The 20,672-nt window shown below is 39.8% G+C and overlaps 1 protein-coding gene and 1 long non-coding RNA gene across 13 annotated transcripts in view; one reads left to right on the top strand and one right to left on the bottom strand.

Moving 5' to 3' along the window:
* The window catches only part of LOC103875636, a 95,518-nt gene extending 93,903 nt beyond the window's left edge, over nucleotides 1-1,615 (top strand). For all 11 annotated transcript variants that reach the window (XR_634493.4, XR_001892519.3, XR_001892520.3 and 8 more), the window contains 2 exons: nucleotides 37-253; nucleotides 1,013-1,615. This is a non-coding gene — a long non-coding RNA (uncharacterized LOC103875636). The remainder of the gene's footprint in view (nucleotides 1-36; nucleotides 254-1,012) is intronic.
* PTPRO (protein tyrosine phosphatase receptor type O) overlaps nucleotides 1-20,672 on the bottom strand; it is a 276,025-nt gene that overhangs the window by 111,621 nt on the left and 143,732 nt on the right. For both annotated transcript variants that reach the window (XM_021922078.2, XM_021922076.2), the window contains exon 2: nucleotides 3,975-4,248. In XM_021922078.2, coding sequence (XP_021777770.2) covers nucleotides 3,975-4,248 — 274 coding nt within the window. The remainder of the gene's footprint in view (nucleotides 1-3,974; nucleotides 4,249-20,672) is intronic.

The raw sequence follows: 20,672 nt of genomic DNA, 5'->3' as shown, positions 1-20,672 counted from the left end.
AATCAATACGTGTTTCCTCTTCCCCTTAACATGTAGAAAGCCCCAGGACAACATCACTTCTTCTCTACCTCAACAAGCAAAAGCCATGTAATCCACGAAATCATAACTATTCTTGAGGTTACGGGAGAGGTGAGGTAGCAAGTCAACCAAGTAATATGAATTGCAAGGCGTGAACAACCCCTCTGGAGATAGGCGACACACTATTTCACCTTTTGGCAAAGCACAGCAGGAAGAGGATACAACATTGAAGCAGGTAAGAAGAAAGCAGCTCCAATTTTAATGGATTCATAAAGGCTAAGTATGGTCTAAATGGATGCATAGAATTGCTCTGTCCAATATGGTGGTTATTAGCTACATGGAGATATTTAAATAAAATTTTAAATGAACTAAAACTAATTAAAATTAAAAATTAGTGGCTACTATGTTGGACAATATGGATATAGAACATTTCTATCATCCCGAAGTTCTGGGTCACCACTAGTCTAGACTAACTGGGAGACACAGACACAAATAGAGTCTACTGTGTCTCTCTCGCTTTCCCTTTGGGCCTCTACCCCATGCTCATGAGGACTACCAGAGGCAGTCTCATAAATATAGATACTGGAGAGAGCCTCCTTCTGGGGGGTTGGGGATCAGTGTGGGAGGCGACAGGCATGCAGATGATAATTGAAACCACTAAGAGGCCAACAAGAAAACTTACTTCCCTGGACCTTTCCTGAATACAAACCTTAATGTATTGTGGAGGGGCAGAAAAATCTTTCCCTTCCAGTTCTCAGGAAAAGATCCCTTCTTTTGAAGGATGAATAGAAACAAAAGACGCCTGTTCCTGGGAGAGGAGCAGAAACTCTTTTGGGCCCAGAGTCCTACGTTGATACAAAGTAGAGTATCAGTGGTTCTGCTACCACTGGAGAAGAGGCAGGAAACTCTCTGACCCACAGATTTAATGTAGAATTTCAGTGTCAGTGTAATTTGAGGGGTAAAAATGTCAAGAATGTCCCATCTAATGTCACAGGGTCTGCCTAAGCCTGAGACTGGATCATGAGAACCAAGAACATCTTCTGTCCCCGCCAAAAAGTTAGCGATGAGAGAAAAACAACAGCAGTCTATTGCTGGGGGAGCTCTTCTGTGGTGCCGATGTTCAGGGCTTGCTGCATACTGAGAGTGGAACTGAAACACTGAGAAATACCCTCTACCACTCCTGGCAGCCTACCATGGGAAGAACTGGAAATCTGTGATGAACAGAAGGTGTCTAATACCTTAAACCCAGCTCAACTATTGACTAGATCTACTCACTGCTCATTCTACCTAACAGCCTAGCAATATGGTAAATTCAAATTCAACCATAGAAATAATTGTATTATATTATAATAATAAATATTAATAATTACATATATATTGTCTAAACCTACACATTTAAATTGCTAGTGACTAGCTACATATGGCTATTGAGCAATTAAAATTAGGCTAGTGCAGCTTTATTTTTACTTAAATTTAATTTCTGTTTCAAAGTAAAAAAATGGGTAAATTTGTATATTGATTATATGTTGAAATAATATTTTGAATGTAATGGATTAAGTAAACCATGTTATTAAAATTGATTTCACCTTTTTAAAAAGCATTTTAATATGTCTACCAGAAAATCTACTATTACATATGAGGTTTACATTCTCTTTTTATTGGATAGTGCTGTCCTAAGTACTCCAGTTAAAAGACAGAGATTTTTAGATTGGGGAAAAAAAAAAAACAAGACTCAACCCTGTGCTGTCTACAGGAAACTGTTTTACATGTAAAGACAGAAGTAGGCTGAAAGCAAAAGCATGGATTAAGTATGCCACACAAACACTTAAAAAAGAAAACTAAAATGACTATTTTAATATCAGACAAAAGGGAAATTAACACAAGGCATATTGCTTGGAATATAGAGGGACATTACATATAGTCAAAAGGGTCAGTTTATCAAGAAGACACAGCAATCTTAAAAGTTTTTGCACCTAATAACAACAGAGCTTCAAAATATGTAAAGCATAAACCAAAATAAGTGAAAGGAGAAATAGACAAATTTACAGTTACAGGTGGAGACTTTCAGATTCCTCTATCAGTCATTATTAGAAAAAATAAAAAGAAAATCAGTAAGGATATAGAAGACTTGAACAAACAACGTGACCTGGTTGGTACTTATTGAAATTTCACCCAGGAAGTGCTCACAGAATATACAGCAAGAAAGACCATATTTGGGCCCATAAAACAAATCTCAACAATTTTCAAGTAAATGAATTATATAAAATATGTTCTCTGATCACAACAGCACTTCCTCTAGAAATCAATAAAAAAGATGTCTGCAAAATTTCCAAATGTTTGGATATTCAACACACTTGGAAGCCCTACAGGTCAAAGAAAAACATCACAAAGGAAAATAGAATATATTTTGAATGAAACTCATCATAAATGCTAAGTGATATTCTAGAAATCATTTAGCATCTACTTACCTATCAAATTTCTTCACGAAGGCTTAGCTAAAGGGCTGAATCATTCAGCTGCAACTGATGAGGAATGGCTGAGTGCATGCTCATAAATGCTGAATCAGCAACCGTCATTACAGTCCTAAATTTATTTTTCTTTGTGCCTTATCTTTTTTTCCTGTGGATCTCTATTACTTGCTCAACTAAATTGAACTAATATTTATGGATCATCTATTAAGCAAGCATAAGGCTTGGGCTAGGTGTTTATGAAATTATGGAGATAAGTAAGACAGCTTTTGATTTCAAGGAGTTTGTATTATAGGCATTATATGTCTATATCTGCTGCCTAAATCTGACTTGCAATTCGTCTTTTTCTAGAGCTTGTTTAAGACAGTATTTTACCAGGTTAGTTCTCCCTTTAATTCAGCTAATAGATTTGTTCCTTATGTCTATAAACGTTGAAAGTCTTGGGTCTACACCATTCCTAATTTTTAGGACTCACTACTGATCCTGGGACTCTGCCAATGGAGACTTTAACTAATTTTTGACAGACGTATTAAAAATATGTCCTCTAGCTTGGTTCTGAGTTTTTGCTTCTTGTAGTTTCTGTTTCCTTTTATCCCAACAGACAATATCACTGTCTTTTCCCTTAATTATCACGAGAACAATCATGCGTAGATGGCATTTAACAAATTGCAGTTGTTGCAAAACTTGCACTGAAGAACATAAGCAAAAGGGACTTTGCTGAGCCATTGTATTGTGCTAGTGATAAACTCTGCTGTCTTACAGATACCAGTTTTTCTTCCACATGTCAACATAGACAGTAGAGTCACATCTTAATTTGACATTAGATAATAAAGTCAGTGAGTAAAGTGAAAAAAAATCACATGGAGTTAAAACCATTCCTAAAAATTTCCCAATGTCAGCCTTAACTCTATATGACATGGACTCATGAAGGTTAAAATGCCAGTAATTTTTTTCTCGGCATTTTTTCTTGAGAAGTAGAAGGCAAAGCTATTTTGAAGACAAGGTAGGGAATAACAAGTGATAAATAAATATATCTTTTTCTCTCTCTCAGCCAAAGACCTATACCTGAATTTGAGCAGGCTAAATAGGGGTATCAGTTCGTTGTCCCCAAACTGAATTGCTAAATATGAGAGTACGTGCTCTGGAAAAAATAGACAAGTTATGATGACATTATTAAGTAATACAGCAGAACATTACACAGTGCAATCATGAATTTGAAATTGCCATTCAGTCTCAAAATATACTCCTTCATTGAGGTTTACTTTTTTTGGTTTAAAAATATTTTTGTTATCACAAGGTAAAGAGTAAACATCGAACTCCAGCAAGAAGCTATATTGTTAATATAGCTCATAACATTGGATCTATGTCACTTGGCATCAAGGCAAGTGATTTTGCCATTCTGGGTAGCTTCTCTCAATTCAAGCCACATGAGAAGAAACAGGGGAACAATAAGAAGAAACAGGGGACAATATTACACATGATGCTTACTTGTTAACACAGTGATTGATCTGGATGGCTTGGTCACCACATTTCCATTTACCACTACCAGAGTGATTATATAATAAAGGCCATGATAACTGGCCTTAAAAACAACAGGAGGAGGCAAAGTGCTGTTGAATTCCTCAAATTCGAAGAAATAATTTTTGGATTCACCAGTTATCTTCACAACATACACAGATGCTGGACTGATGATGTCTGAAGTTTCTAATGAGACAACGATGTTATTATCATCTTGGACAGTTACATGGAAAGCTGTAGCGTTCTGTTGAAAGAAAGAGAAAAAAAGAGATGGAGGTTATATTCAGATAATTGGCAATAAAGTCATACTAAGATAATTTTTACATATTATTGTATATCATAAACTAATGTTTATGATAAGCCTTATTTCTTAAAATAGAGTTACATAGGTATTTTAGTTACACAAGGAAAATCAGAAAGAGATTATCCTTCTTAGGACTAATAATCTTCTCAGGGTTTTACTTTGAGGATTTTTTTCCACTGAAGCTGCTTCCAGTTTATGGACAATGTCATGTAATAAACAAAATAAACATCTTGTGGAGGATTAAATAATGAATGAGTCATTTGGACACTCAAGTTCTAGGGAAGTTCTTGGTTTCAACTGTGCTGGCAAAGTTACATGGTTTAAAGAAGTACTCTTTTTCCTTTAGAGGGAGTGATGCTAGAAGAACATATCAAGGCAGTTATTTCCTCTTTTTCCTCTCACCTGCTAGTTCTGAAGATGATAAAAAAGTCAGGATTGAGAAACTGGTGTTGATCCTTGTCATTAAAGATTAACCAGCATAATCTCTTAAAGATGAAGGAAGCTACATTAGTGAGGAAGGGATCAGATGGAAGATCTGAAGGTGTCTACGGGATCAGCAGTTGATGGACTTTTTAAAAACTGTGCTCCAAGTCTCCAGATATATGTTTATGGACAATATCTGGAAAGTCATCCGTGGAATTGGTTAAATATTCCTCCCTGATTCTGTCTCAGACTCCACAGGCAGAATTAATCTTTCTTTTTGGTCTCAAACAAGACTCATGTACTTTGTACCACATGCTTGTGTTTAATTTATCTTCTAGGTGTGTAGCGCCCCAGGTGAGTAAGTTACTCACTGCAATGGGCCTCAAATTTCTCTTCTATAGTAGCAGGATGGAAAAATTGCTGAAACTCATTAAGGATCTACTGGGATCCAACCACTATCCCAGGTGCTCTCTATATAAAAATATCACATTTAATATTGAAAATAACCTCCTGATATAGGTATTGTTATTTTTAATCTCACTTTGTAGCCAAGGAAACTGAGGCTCAGAAACATAAAGTCACTTGCCTATAGTCACAAGTACAAAAAATCAGCCTAATTATTGTTCCACATGTTAATTTGTCTTCATCTCCTAACTTACTTTCCTAACACCGAGTCTGTCACATAACACATAACACGTAACTGGTAAGTTTCTGTTACATCAATGAAGGAATGGCTGATTGAATCAATGATATATGGGCATTTGCCTCTAACAAATTACTCAATTTATTGATTTTGGTTTTATTATTCTTATTTTTAATTGATACATAACAATTTTACATCTTTGTGGGGTACCGTGTGATATTTTGATACATATATACATTGCGTAATGAGCAAATCAGGGTAATTAGCATATCAACCACATCAAATATTTATCATTTTTTTGTGTTGGGAACATTCAAAATCCGCTTTTCTAGCTATTTGAAAATACACGATAAAGTGTTAATATAGTCCCCCTATAGTACTATAGTGCATTACAACTTATTCCTCCTGTCTAGGTATACTTTTGTGTCCCTTAACCAGCCTTTGGCTGTCCCCCTCTCTCTCCCTTCCTTGACTCTAGTAATGACTTCTGCTAGAGCAACTTGCAAGTTTTTTTTAGCATTCACATGTGAGTAAAAACGTGGTATTTATCTTCCAGTGCTTGGGTTATTTCACTTGATATAATGTCCTTTGGGTTCATCCATGTGGTTGCAAATGACAATTTCCTTTTTATTTTAAGGCTGAATGATATTCCATATATATATTTACATATATATACATATATATACACACATAATCTTTTCCTTATCCATTCATCCTCTGATGGACACTTAAGTTGATTCTGTATCTTGCCGCCTGTGAAGACTGCTGCAATAGACATGGGAGTGCAGAGAAATCATCAACATACTGATTTCCTTTCCTTTGGATAGATACCCAGTAGTGGGATTGCTGGATCATATGGTAGTTCTATTTTTAGGTTTTTGAGGAACCTCCATACTGTTTTCCATAATGGCTGAACTAATTTACATTTCCACCAACAGTTTAACTTATTGATTTTGGTTTCTCACATATTTTCAGCAACCAAATGAAGCACACAGTATACATCACTACTCTCCAAGAGGCTTTATAGACCAAAAAATGTACTGACTTTTTCTTCCTATTTTATTTTTTAGAAATCCAGTGTTTACAGGCCCTAGTACTTATAAAGAATGTCTGGCATAAACAAATTTAATTCTGTCTTAACACTGAATAGACTAAATTGTGTTCCCGATAATCTCATCATATTGGACCATAAGTCCTCTAAGGTCAGGAACTGCATGTTATTTCCAGCTGCGTCTCCAGCTCTAGGATTAGTACCTGGTATATGCTAAGTGCTTTTGATGTGGGTGATCCTAGGCAGATTTCTGTAATATGAGCTAGGCATTGAGAATGAACTTTTAAAATGTCCCTTTATTGGACTATGTCATGTAATAAACAAAATAAACATCTTGTGAAGGAGTCAATAATGAATGAAAGTCGTTTTGACACTTAGGTTCTAGGGAAGTTCTTGGTTTCAGCTATGCTGGTGAAATTACATGTTTTAAAAAAATATGAGTGAGGTTGTGGCGTCCTAGAAAAATTCTAGGAGAATGTATCAAGGCAGTTATTCCAGACACATGGGCATGTTTCTAACATTGAGCAATGTACTTCTGGGATCAAACACAAAATATGAGCCATGCTATATTGCCAGTGGTCCAGGTGGAATTGTGAGGCTAGCCTAAAGTTCGTAAGAACATTTCACTGTTTGGGCAAGAAGGATAAAACATAAGCAAACAGAAAAAGAACAGAAAAAGTATTTAATGTGTTGCCTATATATGGAGCTTAACAAATGCTAGCTCTTTCCCTTCTCCATTACCCTTTTCTTTCTTTTGAATTATGCTTCTGCAAGTTATGCTTCAGTTATGGCCATGAAAGTTCCTCTCTGACTGTTCCTCCAGCAAATAATAACCATACACTCTGGACAAATTACCAAATAAACAACTAAAGACTGAATCATGAACAAAGCAGAGATTTTTGGAGGGAAGTTGACACTTGGCAGAAGGTATTGGCACAGAATGAGTTATTTTTATATCTATCTTTCTATCTATCTATCTATCTATCTATCTATCTATCTATCTATCTATCTATCTATCTATCTATCTATCTGTCTGTCTCTGTCTGTCTGTGTATCTGTCCATCCGTCCATCCACCCACCTGTCCATCCATCCATCTTCTATCTCAGCTTATAGCCAGAGGGCAGAGGCTTCACTCAGCACAGTGTGAGACAGCTGAAACTCTGACAAAATCTCAGTCTTTCTGGCCTGAGGCAAAAGATAAGAGAATCTTGGCAACCACCACTAATGGAAAGTGAGTGGGTAATCCTGAAAAGGAGTGAGCCAAAACAGGGGGTCCTAAAGTCTGTCCAAACCTCAGGCTGATTCCTGAGCCATTCATAGGGTGGTCAGGCTGCAGGTAACCCAGCCAAAGCTAAAAGAATGGTCCTAAGGTTCAAGCTGCCACCCACAAAAAAGCATGTGTAGTTTTCATCCAACCAAGTGAATTTCTTGCTAAGACTAAAATATTAGTTTAATCATGAAACGTAAATATTACAGTCTTTATAACATAATACTCACAATATTCAAGAAATCGTCCAAAATTAGTCCATATACAAAGATCCAAGAAAATGTGACAAATTTTCAAGAGAAAATCCAGGTTTTGGATGTAGCCAAGTACTTTAAATCAGATATTATAACTATGCTTAATAAACTAAAAGTATGCTCATAATGAATGAAAGGGTAGAAAATTTCACCAGAGAAATAGAAACAAAAAAAAGTAATTCTAGAACCGAACATAGTTCTGTGTTACTCAAAGGCCTTTTTTAAAAAAATCAAGAGAATCTTTGCAATATAGACATATTTGGTTTCATCCTCAGTCATTTAGTCCTACCCAATGTCCTGAAGAATACGGTCACACAACCGAAAGGAATTTAAAAATATTTAGGGCTCAAGTAATGTGCTGCCTCCACACCAAGACCGAGGGAAGACCCCTTGCCTCATGGGTGCCTGGTCTTCCCACACATTCAGCTACAGTGAACAGGACCGTGGTGATCGTCATACTCATCTAAAGAGGAGAACAGTGCAGGGCTAGCCTTCTGCATCAGGGTGAGACCAGCGCCAGATGTGCCCTACCTCCCTGCCTCCTGAAATCTCCCTCCCTGCTACTCAGTACTGCTGGCATCACTCATCAAGACCAGTGTGTTCTGCTACTGTCTTGTTCCTCTGCTGAGGGAGAGAAATCTGCTCCTATCTGAGCAAGAACTTGGAGAACTTCCCTTCTAGGTTCCTTTTAGGAGAGCAAATGCTCTGACTTAGATGAAGAGATGAGATGGGCTTTGCCCCACCTACAACCTCCTCTCCCCTCCCTTCTCTTTGAAGAAAAGATCAAGAAACCTAGTGTCTCCAGTGGAGGCGAGGGAGACTCTCTATGAAGTACTGGGGAGGACAACACATAAAGGGAAAAAGTCATTATTAGATGGTAGCAATTGAGGCACAGGCTGCCGTCTGTCCAGCTGGCTGACTACATGGTAATGAAGGGCACATCCCCTCCCCTGCTAGGTTGAGGTGCTATCCATTCTCCCCCTCTTCCTCAGTTAACCCCAGAGCTTCCAATACCATGTTGGGGTTTGAGTGCCCCTCTAGAGGAAGGGCTTGTTCTATACTCAAATTGATTCCCAGGGGCTCTTTCTGAAGAAGCAAAAGGGGCTGGGGATGGGAGTGTCTGAAGGTTAAGGTAGCAAAAGATGTCTTTTTCCCCTTCATAAATAATTTTTTAATTCTTACCCTCACCATCTCAGGTTTTACATATGGAAACCCTAGAATAGAGGGCTCAGGGATCTTCCGTTCCTCCTCGGAGTGGGTGAACGTGAGAGAAGGGTTTGTATTTTTAAAAATTAAATTTAATAATAGGCTACTATAACCTCCTTTTGCCTGTGGTTGTGACCTGTGCCTGTTGGCCCTTTTCTGCCAATGGGGTGAACAAAATTCTCTGTTTCCTCTCCCTTCCCCATACCCAAAATAAACACACATGCACAAAGGTTCCTAATGCTTAAAAAGAAAAAATGATCTTAGATTATTACCTGTATAATGTAAATCGGGATTAACACCAATGCACATTAAGACCTGACTAAGTCAGGATCATTCACCTGTAGAATTTTTTAAAGAAAGTTGATATTTTCAACCATAGCATTTCGTCAACTAAGATTTGAAATTAATAGACTTCTACTAGTAATTCAAGCAATTGTCCGTACCCTTAATATGACTAGAAAGGTCCAGGTTGCTATCATAGATGCATGATCTCTTTTCCCTTACTACACTTTCTTTTAAAACCTATTAGCTGAGGATCACAGACATCCTAGCCTCCTGCACCAAATCTAGAAGTATTGCATTGTTAATGGTTCGTGGCTCTATGAGCAGTCTGCTGTTGTACCCATACCCTCCAGCTTTGCTCTGTCAGTGTCCCAAGGGGGTGTCGAATCAATAGTGGGTGTGAACAATGAATTGAGAATGTGGGGAACAATTTTCTTGGCCATCAGAAGTATAGAACAGCTGCGTCAGGGTTGTCCCCTGCTTGGTGGAGCAGGGCGGTGCCAGCAGTCCAGGAGCAAGCCCTGAGCAATGCGCATGGGTGAGGAACATTTGTTGATGAGTGTATAGTGTGGTGCTGGGTCACAGGTGTGCAAGAGATACCCATGTACCCAGAGGTTCCAGGCCTCAAAGGTAGATGGGATGCCCTCCCATCCCTGTGATGGTGCCATGGAGGCTATCAGCACAACGTGTGCTTATGATGGACAGGCCCAAAGTGCAGTGGGGGCACTTGACAGTCTACTGAAGTCATCAGCCCCTGTTCTGGTGGGCTACTTTGCCCAAGGGTGCACTTGTTCCTGCCACTTTGTTCCCACTCGTGCTCTGAAGCTAACTCCTGCTGATCCTGAATGCCCCCATACCCTTGCTGCTACAGCTGACCCGATGGAGTTGGATCCTCTGTTTACTAGGCACACCAATTCTTCCTCTAGCATCATCAGCTTACTTTAGTGTGGGGAATATAATGTATTTCCTAAGGAAAGCAAAGAGCCCTCCCTCTAACCTTCCTAAGCAAAACAAAATTCACCTTAGCTCACGGTGAATACATTCCCAGGATCAAGCAGGGAACACAAGTAATATGTAGGTTGGCCTCAACATCTTCTGCCTCCTCATCTTCCCTTCCTCTTAAGGAAAATTCATCAGCATTGAAATACTTCTAAAATTCTGGCACAACAATAACAACAACAAACAAATTAGACCCCAATTAACTAGTGCACCTGAGGTCTCCAGCAATACTTCTTAAACTTCTCATTTTTCCCCTATCATAGTGCCCTTCTCTCTTTAAACTTCTCTCTCTGCAAATTTTATCTTTTCTTCTCTTCTATCCTTTTGCTTTCCTTAGAATCTTCTATAGACAGACTTTACAAGAGGGTATCTGGAACAGCTGGGATGTCCTCATTGGATAGAGAAGACTTGGGAATGAGGTAAAAAAAGAGTAATCACACCCATGATAGAAGTTACTAATTGAAATACTCATTTAGTCGATACAAATTAAGAACCTACTAAGAATCACACAGTCTGCTAAGTACTGGGGATCTAAAGTCCTGCCTCCAGGAGCTGCAAGTTTGGTGGTGGTCAGTGGTTGTTTACTTACGAAATGCTTAGTGAATGGGGAATCCTGATTATAAATATGCTTTCAAATTAACTGAGAGCTGATGAAAAAATCCTTTTACTTTTAACCTATTGGAAAATTTGCCAAAGTGTTTCATTTTTCATGATAATGTTTTTTATACTACGTGTACTTTAGGATTTATTTGGAATCTCAGAATTTTTGTGTCTCAAAGACCTAAAAATAATGATCCTTACTAATAAATCTTACTGTCAACAAATATAAATAGAAATCATATGGATATTGTGCTTCATATCTGAAAGTTGCATTTTTAGGAGAAAGTGTTTATTCATATTTCCTTATTATTCACTTTTCACATAGATAGTACTGTTTGGTGCATAACAGGAAAGTCTATTAAGCAAAATGTAGACAACTCTGGCACTGAGTATCCAGTAGCATTGAAATCTGGCTTCTAGTTCTTATTGATTATAGGAGGTGATTCACTAACTCAGAAAACAATAAGTTTAGAAGCATCAAATATGTAATTATCAATAATTTTTTCTCTATGTTTTAGCAGCCAATAACAGAAGGTGGTTGTGATAATAAGAAGAGGAGTAAATAGACTCAATTTTGTAAAGTGTTTAAGAAATATATGTCTAATGTGTGTCATGATGCTTCCTAGGCAGTAAAATCATCCAGAGAAAGGGACTAATCTTCCAAATGCTAACGACAGCTTTGGGGATGATTGTATCAGCCATGAAAATAAGCATTGGCCCATGCACTCCCAGGTTGCCAAAAATAAATCAGAGTGGGCTAATCAGATTCAGTTGGTGCAACTAATGAGAGGAAGGCAGCAGGCCAAGTGAGATCTAGGCAGTGCGCCTAAAAGAAGTGTCATCTGTGCTCTTACTTTCTACTCTGTCGTCTTTACCTTAGCTTTTCCTGGAATCTATGTTTAGGAGAAAATTCCGAGAGTATGCTGCAGGCATGTAATCCCTGCTGAGAAGTAGAGCAGGAAGGAACAGTTAAAAGTAATAGAAATTGATCTTACAAATGTAGGCAAGTCCGATGCTGATTTACTTGGTTACTGTAAAAAAAAAATGTAAAGCTTTTTTGAGATAAAATAATAGTATTGCTTGACTCTGCAGGAAAAATATTTTTGCTGAAACTTCCTTTACATAACAAATTTAATATAGTGATTTCTCTGGTCCAGCTCTCATTGTATGCTTGAAAGAACAGCGGTGCAAATATCATACAGCTAATTGATGTCAGGACGAGGTCCAGGATCCATATATCCTTATGCCTCTTGGTACTTATCTTTCCATAACCAGTGGGGCCAGCTAACTGAGGCATCAAAAGGGGGTTGGGCACTTGGCTTCAGCACGAAGGGGGAGCCCAGGTGCCTGTGACCTGTTCTAGAAGCAGTCTTCGGGGAGAGAAGCTACTGGAGACAGAGTGGGTAGCACTGAAGAGGTGACTAACACAAGACAAGTCCCTGGGCTGTGGGACAAGGACCCAAACTGGCCAGAGATATGTACCAGTCAGAATCAAAGGAAATCGCCCACCATCATTGACAAATATAGCACTATTGTCTATTAATCCCCTCATCTGGACCAGGCTATGTGCTAATTTGTTTATATATATTTTTTCTTTTACTCCTCACAGCAATCCTTAGAAACAAGTGTTATTATCTCCATTTTACCCAGACAGGTTAAATAATTTGCTTAAGAGCAAGGCAACAGACTTGAGATCAGAAGGCCTGGGTTTCTGTTCTGCCTCTGTAGCCTTTTACCTGTGAGAACTAAGGGAAGTTCAAGGATCTCTTAAATTCATCTTCTTAAATTATAAAATAGGGTTAATTCCTGAAACTCATGGAATTTTTGTGAGGATTAAATGTCTTCTGTAAAAATGCTAACACTATGAACTCAATAAATACTAGTTGTATTTCAAAGATTATTGTGTTGTATTTTAGTTTTGAGTCACTCAATGTCTTTTTTTTCTTTTCTTTTTTTTTTTTTTTAATTTATTTATTATTATTATACTTTAAGTTGTAGGGTAGATGTGCATAACATGCAGGTTTGTTACATATGTATACTTGTGCCATGTTAGTCTGCTGCACCCATCAACTCGTCATTTACATCAGGTATAACTCCCAATGCAATCCCTCCCCCCTCCCCCCTCCCCATGATAGGCCCCAGTGTGTGATGTTCCCCTTCCTGAGTCCAAGTGATCTCGTTGTTCAGTTCCCACCTATGAGTGAGAACATGCGGTGTTTGGTTTTCTGTTCTTGTGATAGTTTGCTAAGAATGATGGTTTCCAGCTGCATCCATGTCCCTACAAAGGACACAAACTCATCCTTTTTTATGGCTGCATAGTATTCCATGGTGAATGTGTGCCACATTTTCTTAATCCAGTCTGTCACTGATGGACATTTGGGTTGATTCCAAGTCTTTGCTATTGTGAATAGTGCTGCAATAAACATACGTGTGCATGTGTCTTTATAGCAGCATAATTTATAATCCTTTGGGTATATCCCCAGTAATGGGATGGCTGGGTCATATGGTACATCTAGTTCTAGATCCTTGAGGAATCGCCATACTGTTTTCCATAATGGTTGAACTAGTTTACAATCCCACCAACAGTGTAAAAGTGTTCCTATTTCTCCACATCCTCTCCAGCACCTGTTGTTTCCTGACTTTTTAATGATCGCCATTCTAACTGGTGTGAGATGGTATCTCATTGTGGTTTTGATTTGCATTTCTCTGATGGCCAGTGATGATGAGCATTTTTTCATGTGCCTGTTGGCTGTATGAATGTCCTCTTTTGAGAAATGTCTGTTCATATCCTTTGCCCACTTTTTGATGGGGTTGTTTGTTTTTTTCTTGTAAATTTGTTGGAGTTCTTTGTAGGTTCTGGATATTAGCCCTTTGTCAGATGAGTAGATTGCAAAAATTTTCTCCCATTCTGTAGGTTGCCTGTTCACTCTGATGGTAGTTTCTTTTGCTGTGCAGAAGCTCTTTAGTTTAATGAGATCCCATTTGTCAATTTTGGCTTTTGCTGCCGTTGCTTTTGGTGTTTTAGACATGAAGTCTTTGCCCATGCCTATGTCCTGAATGGTACTACCTAGGTTTTCCTCTAGGATTTTTATGGTATTAGGTCTAACATTTAAGTCTCTAATCCATCTTGAATTAATTTTCGTATAAGGAGTAAGGAAAGGATCCAGTTTCAGCTTTCTACTTATGGCTAGCCAATTTTCCCAGCACCATTTATTAAATAGGGAATCCTTTCCCCATTTCTTGTTTTTCTCAGGTTTGTCAAAGATCAGATGGCTGTAGATGTGTGGTATTATTTCTGAGGACTCTGTTCTGTTCCATTGGTCTATATCTCTGTTTTGGTACCAGTACCATGCTGTTTTGGTTACTGTAGCCTTGTAGTATAGTTTGAAGTCAGGTAGCGTGATGCCTCCAGCTTTGTTCTTTTGACTTAGGATTGTCTTAGAGATGCGGGCTCTTTTTTGGTTCCATATGAACTTTAAAGCAGTTTTTTCCAATTCTGTGAAGAAACTCATTGGTAGCTTGATGGGGATGGCATTGAATCTATAAATTACCTTGGGCAGTATGGCCATTTTCACGATATTGATTCTTCCTATCCATGAGCATGGTATGTTCTTCCATTTGTTTGTGTCCTCTTTTATTTCACTGAGCAGTGGTTTGTAGTTCTCCTTGAAGAGGTCCTTTACATCCCTTGTAAGTTGGATTCCTAGGTATTTGATTCTCTTTGAAGCAATTGTGAATGGAAGTTCATTCATGATTTGGCTCTGTGTTTGTCTGTTATTGGTGTATAAGAATGCTTGTGATTTTTGCACATTAATTTTGTATCCTGAGACTTTGCTGAAGTTGCTTATCAGCTTAAGGAGATTTTGGGCTGAGACAATGGGGTTTTCTAAATATACAATCATGTCATCTGCAAAGAGGGACAATTTGACTTCTTCTTTTCCTAACTGAATACCCCTGATTTCTTTCTCTTGCCTAATTGCCCTAGCCAGAACTTCCAACACTATGTTGAATAGGAGTGGTGAGAGAGGGCATCCCTGTCTTGTGCCAGTTTTCAAAGGGAATTTTTCCAGTTTTTGCCCATTCAGTATGATATTGGCTGTGGGTTTGTCATAAATAGCTCTTATTATTTTGAGGTACGTTCCATCAATACCGAATTTATTGAGCGTTTTTAGCATGAAGGGCTGTTGAATTTTGTCAAAAGCCTTTTCTGCATCTATTGAGATAATCATGTGGTTCTTGTCTTTGGTTCTGTTTATATGCTGGATTATGTTTATTGATTTGCGAATGTTGAACCAGCCTTGCATCCCAGGGATGAAGCCCACTTGATCATGGTGGATAAGCTTTTTGATGTGTTGTTGAATCCGGTTTGCCAGTATTTTATTGAGGATTTTTGCATCGATGTTCATCAGGGATATTGGTCTAAAATTCTCTTTTTTTGTTGTGTCTCTGCCAGGCTTTGGTATCAGGATGATGTTGGCCTCATAAAATGAGTTAGGGAGGATTCCCTCTTTTTCTATTGATTGGAATAGTTTCAGAAGGAATGGTACCAACTCCTCCTTATACCTCTGGTAGAATTCAGCTGTGAATCCATCTGGTCCTGGACTTTTTTTGGTTGGTAGGCTATTAATTATTGCCTCAATTTCAGAGCCTACTATTGGTCTATTCAGGGATTCAACTTCTTCCTGGTTTAGTCTTGGAAGAGTGTAAGTGTCCAGGAAATTATCCATTTCTTCTAGGTTTTCCAGTTTATTTGCGTAGAGGTGTTTATAGTATTCTCTGATGGTAGTTTGTATTTCTGTGGGGTCGGTGGTGATATCCCCTTTATCATTTTTAATTGCGTCGATTTGATTCTTCTCTCTTTTCTTCTTTATTAGTCTTGCTAGTGGTCTGTCAATTTTGTTGATCTTTTCAAAAAACCAACTCCTGGATTCATTGATTTTTTGGAGGGTTTTTTGTGTCTCTATCTCCTTCAGTTCTGCTCTGATCTTAGTTATTTCTTGCCTTCTGCTAGCTTTGGAATGTGTTTGCTCTTGCTTCTCTAGTTCTTTTAATTGCGATGTTAGAGTGTCAATTTTTGATCTTTCCTGCTTTCTCTTGTGGGCATTTAGTGCTATAAATTTCCCTCTGCACACTGCTTTAAATGTGTCCCAGAGATTCTGGTATGTTGTATCTTTGTTCTCATTGGTTTCAAAGAACATCTTTATTTCTGCCTTCATTTCGTTATGTACCCAGTAGTCATTCAGGAGCAGGTTGTTCAGTTTCCATGTAGTTGAGCGGTTTTGATTGAGTTTCTTAGTCCTGAGTTCTAGTTTGATTGCACTGTGGTCTGAGAGACAGTTTGTTATAATTTCTGTTCTTGTACATTTGCTGAGGAGTGCTTTACTTCCAATTATATGGTCAATTTTGGAGTAAGTACGATGTGGTGCTGAGAAGAATGTATATTCTGTTGATTTGGGGTGGAGAATTCTATAGATGTCTATTAGGTCTGCTTGCTGCAGAGATGAGTTCAATTCCTGGACATCCTTGTTAACTTTCTGTCTCATTGATCTGTCTAATGTTGACAGTGGAGTGTTGAAGTCTCCCATTATTATTGTATGGGAGTCTAAGTCTCTTTGTAAGTCTCTAAGGACTTGCTTTATGAATCTGGGTGCTCCTGTATTGGGTGCATATATATTTAGGATAGTTAGCTCTTCCTGTTGAATTGATCCCTTGACCATTATGTAATGGCCTTCTTTGTCTCTTTTGATCTTTGATGGTTTAAAGTCTGTTTTATCAGAGACTAGGATTGCAACCCCTGCTTTTTTTTGTTCTCCATTTGCTTGGTAAATCTTCCTCCATCCCTTTATTTTGAGCCTATGTATGTCTCTGCGTGTGAGATGGGTCTCCTGAATACAGCAGACTGATGGGTCTTGACTCTTTATCCAGTTTGCCAGTCTGTGTCTTTTCATTGGAGCATTTAGTCCATTTACATTTAAGGTTAAGATTGTTATGTGTGAACTTGATCCTGCCATTATGATATTAACTGGTTATTTTGCTCGTTAGTTGATGCAGTTTCTTCCTAGCCTCGATGGTCTTTACATTTTGGCATGTTTTTGCAATGGCTGGTACCGGTTGTTCCTTTCCATGTTGAGTGCTTCCTTCAGGGTCTCTTGTAAGGCAGGCCTAGTGGTGACAAAATCTCTCAGCATTTGCTTATCTGTAGAGGATTTTATTTCTCCTTCACTTATGAAACTTAGTTTGGCTGGATATGAAATTCTGGGTTTAAAATTCTTTTCTTTAAGAATGTTGAATATTGGCCCCCACTCTCTTCTGGCTTGGAGAGTTTCTGCCGAGAGATCTGCTGTGAGTCTGATGGGCTTCCCTTTGTGGGTAACCCGACCTTTCTCTCTGGCTGCCCTTAAGATTTTTTCCTTCATTTCAACTTTGGTGAATCTGGCAATTATGTGTCTTGGAGTTGCTCTTCTCGAGGAGTATCTTTGTGGCGTTCTCTGTATTTCCTGGATTTGAATGTTGGCCTGCCCTACTAGGTTGGGGAAGTTCTCCTGGATGATATCCTGAAGAGTGTTTTCCAACTTGGTTCCATTTTCCCCCTCACTTTCAGGCACCCCAATCAGACGGAGATTTGGTCTTTTTACATAATCCCATACTTCTTGCAGGCTTTGTTCATTTCTTTTTCTTCTTTTTTCTTTTGGTTTCTCTTCTCGCTTCATTTCATTCATTTGATCCTCAATCGCTGATACTCTTTCTTCCAGTTGATCGAGTCGGTTACTGAAGCTTGTGCATTTGTCACGTATTTCTCGTGTCATGGTTTTCATCTCTTTCATTTCGTTTATGACCTTCTCTGCATTAATTAGTCTAGCCGTCAATTCTTCCACTTTTTTTTCAAGATTTTTAGTTTCTTTGCGCTGGGTACGTAATTCCTCCTTTAGCTCTAAGAAATTTGATGGACTGAAGCCTTCTTCTCTCATCTCGTCAAAGTCATTTTCCGTCCAGCTTTGATCCGTTGCTGGCGATGAGCTGCGCTCCTTTGCCGGGGGAGATGTGCTCTTATTTTTTGAATTTCCAGCTTTTCTGCCCTGCTTTTTCCCCATCTTTGTGGTTTTATCTGCCTCTGGTCTTTGATGATGGTGATGTACTGATGGGGTTTTGGTGTAGGTGTCCTTCCTGTTTGATAGTTTTCCTTCTAACAGTCAGGACCCTCAGCTGTAGGTCTGTTGGAGATTGCTTGAGGTCCACTCCAGACCCTGTTTGCCTGGGTATCAGCAGCAGAGGCTGCAGAAGATAGAATATTTCTGAACAGCGAGTGTACCTGTCTGATTCTTGCTTTGGAAGCTTCCTCTCAGGGGTATACTCCACCCTGTGAGGTGTGGGGTGTCAGACTGCCCCTAGTGGGGGATGTCTCCCAGTTAGGCTACTCAGGGGTCAGGGACCCACTTGAGCAGGCAGTCTGTCCGTTCTCAGATCTCAGCCTCCGTGTTGGGAGATCCACTGCTCTCTTCAAAGCTGTCAGACAGAGTCGTTTGCGTCTGCAGAGTTTTCTGCTGCTTTGTTGTTGTTGTTGTTGTTGTTGTGTAGCTGTGCCCTGTCCCCAGAGGTGGAGTCTACAGAGACAGGCAGGTTTCCTTGAGCTGCTGTGAGCTCCACCCAGTTCGAGCTTCCCAGCAGCTTTGTTTACCTACTTAAGCCTCAGCAATGGCGGGCGCCCCTCCCCCAGCCTCGCTGCTGCCTTGCCGGTAGATCACAGACTGCTGTGCTAGCAATGAGGGAGGCTCCGTGGGCGTGGGACCCTCCCGGCCAGGTGTGGGATATGATCTCCTGGTGTGCCTGTTTGCTTAAAGCGCAATATTGGGGTGGGAGTTACCCGATTTTCCAGGTGTTGTGTGTCTCAGTTCCCCTGGCTAGGAAAAGGGATTCCCTTCCCCCTTGCGCTTCCCAGGTGAGGCGATGCCTCGCCCTGCTTCAGCTCTTGCTGGTCGGGCTGCAGCAGCTGACCAGCACCGATCGTCCGGCACTCCCCAGTGAGATGAACCCAGTACCTCAGTTGAAAATGCAGAAATCACCGGTCTTCTGTGTCGCTGGCGCTGGGAGTTGGAGACTGGAGCTGTTCCTATTCGGCCATCTTGCTCCGCCCTCCGTCAAATAGCCCTTTTTTTTTTTTTTTGAGATGGAGTCTCACTCTGTCGCCCAGGCTGGAGTGTGGTGGCACTATGTCGGCTCACTGCAACCTCTGTCTCTCGGGTTCAAGCACTTCTCCTGCCTCAGCCTCCCAAGTAACTGGGATTACAGGTGCCCACCACCATGCCCGGCTAATTTTTGTACTTTTTAGTAGAGATGGGGTTTCACCATGTTGGCCAGGCTGGTCTCGAACTCCTGACCTCAGGTGATCTGCCCGCCTCAGCCTCTCAAAGTGCTGGGATTACAGGCGTGAGCTACTCGATGTCTTTTAAATTATAGCAGTTCTATAAACATTTGTTTAACTAACTTCCAAACACTACAGAATTCCGTAATTATGTTCACTGGATGTTTTGTTCACAGAGCATTGGAGAGCTATCCGTTTGTTAATTCAAGAACACACAGGCATGAGCTAAGTGGCAACCTGGCACCAGGCATCATGCTAGGTGAGAGCAGAGGCACATGAGTCAGATGTGCCTCCCTGCACTCTAGGAGCTCACTCTGTAGTGAGAGGCAAACTCAAAAACTCAAATACACAGTTAGGATCTGAAGTGTTATTAGTTATCGAATTTGAATAACAGTCCAGATGACACCTACTCTTCCGCCTGTCTGAAATTCTATCTGAGCTTGCACCTTCTTATGGGACACTGCTTCTTTCCCACTCTCAATCTAATGAGGTCCTGACGAGGGTTGCTAATCATGCTACCCCGTCACTGGGTCTGAGCAGGTACCTTGAAGCAGTCTAGGGGAGTCATGGCCCCTGGTCCCCTTCCTGTGATGCTCATGTGGACGAAGCCAGGCCATCCAGAGTGGTTCCTCTGAAGTTTTATAACTAGAATTCATGGGAAGGAGCTCTTGTTCCTTTCTGGTTTTAAGTATGTATGAATGCAGAGCTGAAGTGTTTGTCATTTCTGCCCCATGAAGATAGTTGCTAGTGGTAGACTCCCTGATTTGGTCTGAGGCCCTGGTCACACTCATCCAAAGACCCAGTCACTGTGCAGTTTGGTGACACGAGTGAATAAATCCCAACATATTCTTTAATTTGTTTGATCTAGACTTCCAAGATTTGCATCCAAATATCCTGGCCAATACAAGAGAACTGTTCAGTGCCACGGACATGTAGACAAGAAGGCCCTCAATTCTGATTCTGCAGATGGGTGTGAAGGAAGGCTTCAGGGAGCAAGTGATGTTTGAAAGATGCTCATGAGTTTGCCAGGGGAACGCAGGTCAGAAAAGTCACTTGATAAGAGGGAAGAGAATCCAGAAACCGCTAGAGTGTTTAGATCAACGGAGGATGCTCAGAATAGACTGCTGGTGGCCCAAGACCAAGATGCGCCTTGCTAAGGAGTTTGGCAATTTTTTAGGCCAAAGGAAATCATGAACTGTTGTAATGCAGGAAAGTGATATGATTCGATTACAGTTTAGCAAGACTTATATAATTAGGAGTATGCAGAATAACAGGCTGA

This window comes from Papio anubis, chromosome 9 (assembly GCF_008728515.1).
Source record: "Papio anubis isolate 15944 chromosome 9, Panubis1.0, whole genome shotgun sequence".
NCBI lineage: Eukaryota > Metazoa > Chordata > Mammalia > Primates > Cercopithecidae > Papio > Papio anubis.
The sequence above is the reverse complement of the archived record's forward strand: the minus strand, read 5'-3'. Positions and strand labels throughout refer to the sequence as shown.